Source organism: Schistocerca nitens, chromosome 4 (genome assembly GCF_023898315.1).
Source record: "Schistocerca nitens isolate TAMUIC-IGC-003100 chromosome 4, iqSchNite1.1, whole genome shotgun sequence".
In the NCBI taxonomy this organism is placed as follows: Eukaryota; Metazoa; Arthropoda; class Insecta; order Orthoptera; family Acrididae; genus Schistocerca; species Schistocerca nitens.
This window is the reverse complement of record NC_064617.1, coordinates 931,006,110-931,018,522: the sequence shown is the minus strand read 5'-3', so window position 1 is coordinate 931,018,522 and position 12,413 is coordinate 931,006,110. Positions and strand designations below refer to the sequence as shown.

Sequence of the window (12,413 nt, the reverse complement as noted above, 5' to 3'; positions counted from 1 at the left end):
GCATACATCCTGTGCATCCTAGGAAGAATAGCTGAAAGAGTAAACTATAAAAGTAGACAAAAACCTGGATATGCATTTTGCTTTCCTCTTGACACGTCACCAATGTATGCTGATGCTTTAATGAGCTGTGTAGTTCACCAGCTGATCCCAAAAATAATAATAGAGTGATGCTGAAAGAAATGTGTTTGGCTGTCAAGAGAACACTGTATGAAGCCTCTAGTGAGTACCATAACAAAAATTTTGAAAGATCTTCCACAAAACCCAAAGAAATTCTGATTGTATAAGAGGCTGTAAGTGGCACCAAAGTTAGTGTCCATTCACTCACAGACTACACAGCAACTGTATTTCTTTACAAAGTAAAACCCAAGATTATTGCCACAATTTAATTCTCATACCACTAAAAAGATAAGAGAAATAGATATTTGTGTCAGTGGCATTGAGGAACACCTGAAACTGTTAAAACTGAACATAATCCCAGGGCCCGATGGAATCCCTATCAGACTCTGTATCGAAAATGTGACTGAGTTAACCCCTCTATTAACTACAATATATAGTACATTCTCCGAACAGGAAAAAATAAATAAATAAAAATAAAACAGTAGCTAGAGAAAAGTACAGGCCATACCCATCTACAACAACGGTAGCATAAGTGATCCACAAAACTACCGTCCAGTATCTGTGACATCCATTTGTTGCAGAAGCTTAGAACATATTCTCAGCTCACAGGCAGACTCATCACATCAATGCCAACCAGCACAGATTTCTTACACATTGATAAACTCATACTTTTCACACACAACATACAGAGCACCATGGATTAAGGCAATCGGCTATCTGCAGTATTTCTTGATTCCCAGCAAGCATTTCCCTCAGAACCTCACTTAAGTGAATAATCAATTATGTGGGGCTTTTATAACTTGATTGAGGATTTTTTGGTAGGGACGACACAGTAAGGTATCTTGGATGGAGTGTTATCAACAGATGTAGAAGTAACTTCAAGTGTGTCCTAGGGACAACGTGTGTTGGCACCCTTGTTGTTCATGTTGTATATTAATGACCTTGGTGACAATGTTAATAACAACCTCAGACTTATGTAGATGATACAATTATCTACAGCTATGTAACTGCCTGAAAGAGGCTGCACAGATATTCATTCAAAGCTTGATAAAGTTTCAAAGTTGTGCAAAAATTGGCAACTTGCTCTAAATGTTCAGAAATGTTGAATTGTGTACTTCAAAAAATTTTGTAACCCATCACTAAAATATCAGTGAGTCACAGTTGGAATTAATAAATGATTCCAAATACATGGGTGTAACAGCTAACAGGGATATGAAACAGAATGATCACATAAGATTAGTCATGTGTAAAGCAGGTAGCAGACTTTGGTTAATTGGTAGAATATTATGAAAATGCAATATGTCTACAAGGAGATTGCTTATAAATCACTCATGGGACCCATCCTACATTATTTCTGAAGTGTGTGGGACCCACACAAAATAGGACTAATGTACACAAAAAGGGCACCATGGCTGTTGCAGGTTTGTTTGACCCATGAGAGAGCATCAGAAAGATATTGAAAGGACTGAACCCACAGACTCTTGAAGATGGCTATTTATAGAGAGATTCTCAATGAAACATATAGTTAATTTTAATTGGATAGATAAAAAATCTACTCAACTAGCCGCTACAGGAAATCACACATGTAAAAAAAGGTTTTACATATGCAAGTTTTGGAGCAAGTGGCTCATTTTTCTGGCAGAATGGTTGAAGGGGAAGGAAGAGGGTGAGGGAAAATAACTGAAAAGGTTTATAAAAAGGGATAAAGTGTGGAAAAGTGACTCATAACCCTGGGTCAGAGGAGACTTTACTGGACAGGATGAGAAGGACCATTCATGTCAGTCTCAAAAAGACAATTGTATTATATTTGTAAGATCACTTCCTGTCAGTCTCATTTTTTATATATTTGTATGCCCTGTTGCCTGCTTCATTTGCTGCATTTTTGTGTTTTATCCTTTCATCAATTAAGTTCAATATCTCCTGTATTATCCAAGGATTTCTATGAAACCTTGACTTTTTACCTATTTGATCATCTGCTACCTTTACTATTTTGTCTCTTACGGCTGCTCATTAATCTTCTACTGTATTCCTTACTCCTGTTCTATTCAACTGCTGCCTAATGCTCCATCTGAAACTCTCAACAATGTCTAGTTCTTTCAACTTATCCAGGTCCCATCTTCTTAATTTTGTACATTTTTGCAATTTCTTCCTTTTTAATCTACAGTTCATAACCAACAAATTGTGGTCAGGGTCCATGTCTGTCCCTGGGAGTGTTTAACAATTTAAGATTTGGTTTCGAAATCTCTGCCTTACCAATATATAATCAATTTGAAACTTTCCAGTGTCTCTACAGCCTTTTTTCATTATTCTTAAACCAAGTTTTAGTGATGATTATGATCTGTGCAAAATTGTACCAGGTGGCTTCCCTTTCATTCCTTTTCCCCAATCCCATTCATCCACTATTTTCCTTGTCTTCCTTTTCCTACTATCAAATTCCTGTCCCCCATCACACATACATTTCTTTAATCTCTTCGTCATCTGTGCAGCTAGTTGAATATAATCTTGCACGATTGTGGTAGGTGTGGGCTTCTTGTCTATACGTTCACTATGCTGTTCATAATAGCTTTCTGATTTTTCTTATCCATTTTTAAACTGTTACCTCTATTTGATTTTGTGTTTATAACATTGTATTAATGGGAACAGAAGTCCTGTTCCTGCTGCCACTGAACTTCACTAACTGCTACTATATCTAATTTGAATCTATCCATTTCCCTTTTTAAATTTTCTGGCCTATCTGCCTGATTAAGGGGTGTAACATTCCATGCTCCAAACTGTAGAATATCAGTTTTGTTTCTCCTGATGATCACATCCTCCTGAGTAGTCCCTGCCCGGAGATCCAAATGGGGGACTAGTTTACCTCCAGAATATTTTACCCAAGAGGATGCCTTCATCTTTTAACCATACAGTAGAGCTACATGCCCTCAGGAAAAACTACAGCTGTAGTTTTCCCTTGCTTTCAGCCATTCACAGTACCAGCACAGCAAGGATCTTTTGGTTGATTTTACAAGGCCAGATCAGTCAGCCATCCAGACTGTTGCTTCCACAACTACTTAAAAAGCTTTGCCCCTGTACAGGAACCTTATGTTTTTCTGGCATCTCAAGAGATACTCATCTGTTGTGGTTGCACCTACAGTACAGCTATCTGCATCACTGAGGCATGCAAGCCACCCCACCAATGGAAAAGTCCACGGTTCACATATGTAAACTATTTACGTTGTAGACTTTTGGAAGACAACTCTCTGTATGTACGATGCAAAATTTGTAATGGATGAAAAATGTGATATTTTATTTATTTATTTTTATGACACTTTATATTATTTGAGACTGGTTAATAATGACACTGTGATGCTCTTTATTTTACTTTGATGTGGCCACTGGCCATGGCCGTGCACCTAAACGTAAAACACTTCTCTTATATTCAGATACGTAATGTTTATGCACCAAATTATAATTAATATTTGTGTAATACTTGTACATTTGTTATTTTCATTACTACACTGATGTCAAGATCAATAAACATGCTTAGATGCATCCATTTTTAAAACACAATGCTCCCACTGGCTGTGGTCATGTGCTTGTACATGATCCAAGCCATTATTGATGTCTAAAGCTTCTTGGTGCTGTTGGCTATGTTGACCTCCAGTTTGATTTTGAGTTGCTAAGAGGCACATGTGGACTGTGATAGTCATTGTGCAAACATTTTACGAAGTATGTATACCCATTTTTAGATTTATTATTGAGATCAGGCACTCTCAGTGCAGGTACATTTAAATTCAAGTAATTAATTTGTGTTAATTTGAACTTTTTATTGTAATTCCATTTTTCTATTCACTGTTCACTGATGACAATGTACTGTTATTTTGTAGCCTCAGTAGGCCAGGCTTGAAAATGAACCACATGGTTTGAAACTAGTCAACAAACATATGTACTGCAACTATTGACAGATTCACTAATAAGAACTTCATGAAGGCATTAAGGAATTTAAATGTTTACATTATCTGTATTGGAAAGACAATAAAACTGAAAACTCACATTTCTTATTATTTTATATGCCAATTCACCATTTCATTCTATATTGGTCTAATAACCCATCCATAACATTTTATCACCACATTGGATTGTTGTATTCTGTAAAAGATATATAACGTATCTATATTTGTGAACTGACTTTTTCTTGGTTGTTAATGATCACAATGGTTATGAAGGAAAAGCAGATTTTCTGTTATTTTGGGCTTTCTGAATGGAGATGAAATTATGATTAATAGTTCTACTCTTGCTCTTTTTTCCTGCTGTATAATGAAATGTATAATTATGTTTTTCGCAAACTCCATTGTATGTTAAGAAAAAAATAATGATTATTTGCCAGTGCAAAATAACAATGATAAGAGATTATTCATGTTCACTTTTTCAGAATCAGACAGTTGGTCATTTTTAACCAACAGTGAGTCAGGAGACATTCTTCAGCAGCTTCTTCAGAACAGTGATAATCAGTCAAATCATCAAGAAGTGTTTCATTGTCCATCTTGCAGGAAGATGTACAAATACAAGTCAAATATGACCCGCCACTTTCGCCATGAATGTGGTAAGGAGCCACAGTTTCAGTGTCCCTACTGTCCATATCGTTTGACACAGAAAGGCAATCTTCTGACTCATATTAAAAGAAAACATTCAGATACTCAGGCAAACATACAAGCTTCTCCTGAATTTTTCAATGTTTAAAAAGCACAGACATTTTAAGATAAAAAGTACAGTAATTAGAGACTAAGTCAAAGTAAGCTTCATTAAAATAAAAAATGTGTAATTTACGTTATTCTCTGCTTCACAGACATTGTAAATGAGTATGAATTTAACAATATTAAACTGTTTGAAAAAAATGAAGTTTTACATTCATTCAAGTTTCCCCTTCCTTATAAGTGTGATTGTCTCCAAGTAAGCATATAAGTGGAAAATGATGCTTTTCTTTTATTCTGTCTACTCATAGCACTTAAAATTAAAACCAATTTAAAGAAAACTAGAAGTCTTTAACTTTCATACTGAATTTTCTGTATATTTTTAAACTGATAGCATTGAATTATAGAAAAAAAATTACATAGCTGTTTACAAGCATAATGTGATAGTGAGAATTCTTGAAGGATTTTACAAGGTACACAAATGCTGTAGTAGGCTCCATCCTTCCTATATGATTTAAACTTTGTTTTCTGGAGATGGCCACATGTTATTTGAATGGTCTTCCTTTTCCTATGTGGCATCTTGCTCTCTCTTTTCCCTTTTTCCTGCATTTTTCCTGGTGAAAAACTACTTAAAAGTTTTGAAGACTAGACTTCAGCATTTATTTTTAATTTATCTGGCTGTTGCCATACTCCAGTTGATACTTTTTTCAAGGACTGGTAAGCAGATTCTTCTTCTCCATCTCATTTCTCTTTTTTTAAATTTCCTTGCGTTTTTAAAATTTCTGTTGTTAACTGGATATTGTTTTTCATTCCTTTTCATCTGAATAAATGTAGTACTATTAATACATTAATTCCAATAAAGAGCCCTTAGCAAGTTCTGTCAAAAGGAACTTAATAGGGATACAATTGTACATAGTTATACAGTTGAATTTTGAGAATAACAATGAGAAATAATGTAACTATTGGTTACTTGTACCAAGTATTAATGCAGGATGTATGAATCTGATTATAATGAGAACTATTACTGATCTGTAATGATTACTTCCTTGAGAGACTGATAATGTTTCATAACAATTATTAAATGACTGTTGAACTCTTCAAACATAACTGCATATAGGTACTATGCTAATCATAATGATGAATGATTAATTAATTACATTGCAGAAATATAGGTTACCAAACTTCTAAAGAAGTCAATATGACTTCATTTCAAATTAATCAAGTAACTTTGTTATGTATAATGGATAGAGAACATGAGCCTTCAGAGTTGTAGATATTAGAGAAAAAACTCCTAGAAACTTAGTTTTTGCTCTGTATTCACAAGAAACTGTCAGTGTGTAGCTTAATACTAATCGTGCTTTTACCATCTGAATATAACTTACTAAATTAGCTAGTAAAATATTTCTGCTTTCTCAGCTATATTAAATAACTGCTGCTTATCTCTCATTGGTAGATTGGTATTTAAAAGAACACCCTGGTATTTTTCAAAGAAAATCAGTAGCAGTTATGTATACCTGTTACAGTACACTAATACTAGTCATTTACATTCACAAAAATACTGCTACTTATCACAACAGGAACATTAAGTTTTTGAAACTATATAAATAGATAATTTGTGAAGCCCACAAGCCAGTGTAAGAGATCAAAAACCTTCAAGGAAGACTGCAGAAATGTGTGGTTAGTTGCTTTACATACTATTCTTTCTGAGCAGATATTCTGAATAATTGCTTTTATGTGGCATGTAGCATGTAGCTAACAAGAATTTTCATTTATTTTAATCTAGTGTAGTCAGATAATTTGTAGAAAGAGTTGCTGATGATTCGATCCACTTCCATGGCAGGGCAGTCAGCTTTTCTGACTGTCACTTGGAGGCCCTGGATTCGGTTCACAGCACTACCAGGGATTTTTTCTTGGTGGGGCATCTGGAGCTGCAAGCACTCACTAGGTCAATGAAGGAGCTGCTGAATGAGAAGTACCTCCTCCAACATCTGGAAATTTGACAATAGTTGGTAGTGTGGACCACATGTTCCTCCACACCACACCCAAATGACAATGCTGGCAGATGACATGGTGGCTGTTTGGAATGTATGTAGCATGTAGTCCGTATTGGCTAGTGATTTATAATTTTAATTTTTGTGTGGTTTTTTGGGGGTTCCCAGTTTCTTGCTTTATGTTAGATGGGAACTTGTTGAATAGCCTACCTTTGCACCAAATTATACAGGGTGTTACAAAAAGGTACGGCCAAACTTTCAGGAAACATTCCTCACACACAAAGAAAGAAAATATGTTATGTGGATATGTGTCCGGAAACGCTTACTTTCCATGTTAGAGCTCATTTTTACTACTTCTCTTCAAATCACATTAATCATGGAATGGAAACACACAGCAACAGAATGTACCAGCATTACTTCAAACACTTTGTTACAGGAAATGTTCAAAATGTCCTCCGTTAGCGAGGATACATGCATCCACCCTCCGTCGCATGGAATCCCTGAAGCGCTGATGCAGCCCTGGAGAATGGCGTATTGTATCACAGCCATCCACAATACGAGCACGAAGAGTCTCTACATTTGGTACCGGGGTTGCATAGACAAGAGCTTTCAAATGCCCCCATAAATGAAAGTCAAGAGGGTTGCAGGTCAGGAGAGTGTGGAGGCCATGGAATTGGTCCGCCTCTACCAATCCATTGGTCACCGAATCTGTTGTTGAGAAGTGTATGAACACTTTGACTGAAATGTGCAGGAGCTCCATCGTGCATGAACCACATGTTGTGTCGTACTTGTAAAGGCACATGTTCTAGCAGCACAGGTAGAGTATCCCGTATGAAATCATGATAACGTGCTCCATTGAGTGTAGGTGGAAGAACATGGGGCCCAATCAAGACATCACCAACAATGCCTGCCCAAATGTTCACATAAAATCTGTGTTGATGACGTGATTGCACAATTGCGTGCAGATTCTCGTCAGCCCACACATGTTGATGTGAAAATTTACAATTTGATCACGTTGGAATGAAGCCTCATCCATAAAGAGAACATTTGCACTGAAATGAGGATTGACACATTGTTGGATGAACCATTCGCAGAGTGTACCCGTGGAGGCCAATCAGCTGCTGATAGTGCCTGCACACACTGTACATGGTACGGAAACAACTGGTTCTCCCGTAGCACTCTCCATACAGTGACGTGGTCAACGTTACCTTGTACGGCAGCAACTTCTCTGACGCTGACATTAGGGTTATTGTCAACTGCACGAAGAATTGCCTCATCCATTGCAGGTGTCCTCGTTGTTCTAGGTCTTCCCCAGTCATGAGTCATAGGCTGGAATGTTCTGTGCTCCCTAAGACGCCGATCAATTGCTTCGAACGTCTTCCTGTTGGGACACCTTCGTTCCGGAAATCTGTCTCGATACAAACGTACCGCACCACGGCTATTGCCCTGTGCTAATCCATACATCAAATGGGCATCTGCCAACTCCGCATTTGTAAATATTGCACTGACTACAAAACCACGTTCGTGATGAACACTAACCTGTTGATGCTATGTACTGATGTGCTTGATGCTAATACTGTAGAGCAATGAGTCGCATGTCAACACAAGCACCGAAGTCAACATTACCTTCCTTCAAATGGGCCAACTGGCGGGTAATCAAGGAAGTACATAGTGATGAAACTAAAATGAGCTCTAACATGGAAATTAAGCGTTTCCGGACACATGTCCACATAACATCTTTTCTTTATTTGTGTGTGAGGAATGTTTCCAGAAAGTTTGGCCATACCTTTTTGTAACACCCTGTATAACTCCACTTCGAACATTAAGCAAGGAATCAAAGTTTACATGCAAAGTACTGTTGTGTATTTTATTGTGGCTGTGTAGGTACAGTGCAGCTGAAATTGGTTCTTATTATAATCAGCAAATCATAAAACGTATTATGAAATGAGTATATTATTTACAATGCTGTAACACACCTGCTTCCAATATATTTATGAAAAAATTAATTTAAAATATTTTTAGCACTCAAATGCAGTTCTTCCAAGCAATTAAATGAGATTTTTGTAATATTTCAAGAACTTTCACTTTAAAGAATAAATTCTGCTGGTAATTATTGATTGTGGTAATTCTTCATTCTGTTCAACAGTAGAAGCCCTAGATTTTCCATTTGTTGATTATGTATACGATGTGGAACATGTTGTACACCTTTCAGATACATTCTGACATCCATCTTACATAATTGTTTTCTTTTGTTAACAATTTTGACTTCCAACCTCTCACATAATGGTGATGACAATTGCTGCATTACAACAACTTACAACCCATAACTGCACTCTCTCTTTCGCTTCGGCCTAACACCAACCCTTACATGCATTAATGACAATACATTATTATTTGGATATTGTTACAATTTCTGTTTTTCATAGTTTTCATTGAAAACAAGTTTGTTCAAATAATTTTAATGATTAGAATGACGAAGTGCCTGGTAGCTAGTTGCTTACAGGACAGTTACCACAGCAATAACCAATTAGAGAATGAGTTTGATCACACTCAAGGTCTGTAGAAAAATGGTTACACCTTGTGTCCAGTGCACAGTTGTCATATTGCTCTGCTACCATTGCTGCTGGCTACCAGTCATCTGTGGTCGACAATTCTGGCCCATTACATAATTGCTCTCACACGCTTCAGTTCTCTCTGTAGTAATTTTTTTAATGAAATTCTCTTAGAAAAATAGTGAGACTATTAAGATCTGTTAAACAGAAGACAATACTACAACTAATGGGAAAGTATGAGTGTACTCACTAAGGAACCTCACTGTATTATGTATTGCTTTAACTCTTCTTACATAATTGTTACTGTAAAGTTGAAAGTTAACCCATGAACATAAATATGTAACTATGCAATAAACATTCATTGTGTACGATGTTGCTCAGTAGATAGGTGTATCATATATTTCAACTGGTGAATCTTGGTCTATCACAATGCAATGAGCAATTATTTACTTTACACAATATTCTTAGTACTCATTTCTGTTGAATAATTACTTTATTTGGTTTAGATGCTTTGTCTAAGAAGATGATTTCCTAACACTATAGGCAGTGAATGTATAGTCTTTATGTTAAAACAATGGGAGATGCTTTTGATTACAAAACATGCTGAACTGAGTTTTTTTTATCAGTTCCTCTGTGAACTGACCCGATGTTAACTTATTATCTAGCTATATCCCAAGGAATTTAACTCACAGTATTTCATTCAGTTTATGATGATTAATGTCTACTTATGGTACTAGTAGAGCATTTTTAGTTGTTTGAAATTATAGAATATGAGTCTTTATGAGATAAATGCTTAATATGTTAACTGTGAACCAAGTGCAGTCCTATTCATGTGTAATTTGTATTCTGTTAATGAAGATACCTTGCAGATGTATAATGCTATTTTAGACATACATAATTAATCAAATTAAATGGTTTGAAATCACATGTTAAAAACAGAAAGCAAAGGACAGATCAATATGTCTCAGAAAGCATATCATGTAATATAGTACCCTCTGAATGGGAGTCCCACAGTGATCTGACCTTTTGCCACTGTCTATCTAATATGTCAGTGGCATTCCTTCACCTGTGTGTAAAAAAAAGTAACTTGACAGTGTTTACTGATTATACAAACATGTCAACTATAAAATCTCAAGATTTTAAACATGGCTGAAACAGCAACTGTTGGAATTATTCACAGCAAATGATAACAGCCAAACAGTTGCAGGATATAGATTTATTAATTTTTTTGCTAATGAAGGTGTCTTCCTGCTCAGTTTTATTTTACTTCTGATGAATGTATATTTAGATATACCGAAACCGTGGTCAAGGATTTTAATAAATCTTTATCCTGCAACTGTCTGGCTGTAATCATTTACTGAGATCAACTACAAAACTTAAGAGTGTTATGTGCTAAGCTCATTCTCAATTCTGTATGAACAAATAAGAAAAACTCACTTTACACAAACCACAAGAACATGGAAGGCATAGTTATTGCACATAACTATTAGATTGCAAAGCAAGTATAATCCTGCAAGTTCATGGCTGTTCAGTCTAACGTAACTGATGGAGTAACAGCTTTTTTCATTCTAGTAGCTCTGCTGCTAGTTTTACAAAGATGAATGTAGCTTTAGTTTGCACAGACAGGTAGGAGGAGTTCAACAGCTATTAATGGAATTTCAAACAGTTGTGTCACTTTGTTAGTTTATAGTTTCACTTGTTTGACATCCATGAAGGTTCTCTTCCACAATGGGACCTACAGAATGTAGTGAATAAATGAATATATATGCAACTGGCTGAATGGAAATAGCATATTCTCCTGACACTAAGAAGGAAAAAAATCAGCATTTTGCGTCAGGTCTGAAACTGATTGTCATGAAAGAATGAAAAATATGGTAGCAATCCTGTCTGCAGGCCAACACAGTGAGAGAGATTTTTGAGTGAAAGCAGGCAGGACTCAGCTTTTTGGTTAGCTTATCCGCACGATGGTGCCATTTCAGCTTATTCTCCACCCACACACCCCTGAACTTCACACATGGAGCCCCATCCAGTGTACAGGATTTAAATGAGATAGCAGCAAACACGAAAGAATACATGGCATAATGTTTACATTCTTCTGCCTTTCCTTTTAATTTATTTGCTGATGCAGAGGTTTTTGTGCCAGTATTTACCTTTGTGCCTGCAAAGCATCCCTGTGTAGCGCTACATATGTTCGACGGCAGACGTTAGTTATGGCGGCACCTACCAACATTTTTCAGAACTTCCGCATACTTTGCACCTGATTCTAAGCCGCAGGCGGTTTTTTGGATTACAAAAACCAGAAAAAAAGTGCAGCTTAGATTCGGGTAAATACGGTATGTTCAGCATTCTGCTAGATGCAAAAATGTTGTCTTTTAGTTTTAGAGGCCTCTCTTCTGCAGTCACAAAAGCTAGAATAATTCCCATATTAATTCTCCAAAATGTTTGATGACACAGGAAGAAGAGAGATCAGTCATTAATTAGACATCAGCTGCTTACTTCCATTTTTGTGTATTGGTGTTACAACTACATACTTCAGTCTTTCACGAAATACATCTTGACTCATCAACTGATTACAGAGGCAACTCAAAGATGGCCCTTTCAAGTTATCACAAGATGTTAGTACTGTCACTGAGATACCATTATAATCAGAATAATTACTACTTTTTTTAGTCACAATTGATTTTTGTGATCTGTCTAACATATGAGTTGGCAAAAGTGATGTCTGGCTTTGGAGTATGAATTACACTTCCAAGTAAGCTTATGGAACTGCATTTGATGGACAAATTATTATTATTTATTTATTTATTTTTTTTTTACCTGTGTTTTCAGCTACTGTCAGGAAGAATTCATTTATTTAGTAACCAAGGGTTTGAACCTTGCAATACTGTTTGTTGTGAATTTTTATATGTTGATTAGAGCTAGTCCTTTACTTTAAATTAAGCTCTCTCTCTTCCTATTACATTATATTTTGATTCAGATACTACCCACTGTTTATCATGGTTTCCACTTGAAATGTCTCTGGCCGATTTTACAGGATAACTGACTTCATAAAGTGGGAAGAATATTCTTAGGAAAAGATTAAT

The 12,413-nt window shown here is 36.1% G+C and overlaps 1 protein-coding gene across 2 annotated transcripts in view; it reads left to right on the top strand.

The window, feature by feature from the left end:
• LOC126253563 (longitudinals lacking protein-like) overlaps positions 1-12,413 on the top strand; it is a 398,965-nt gene that overhangs the window by 359,723 nt on the left and 26,829 nt on the right. Inside the window, exon 5 of one of the 2 annotated variants that reach the window (XM_049954976.1) lies at positions 4,529-4,699. The exons of the other annotated variant lie outside the window; for it this stretch is intronic. Within the exon in view, the coding sequence (XP_049810933.1) occupies positions 4,529-4,699 (171 nt within the window). The remainder of the gene's footprint in view (positions 1-4,528; positions 4,700-12,413) is intronic. 2 annotated transcript variants of the gene reach the window in all.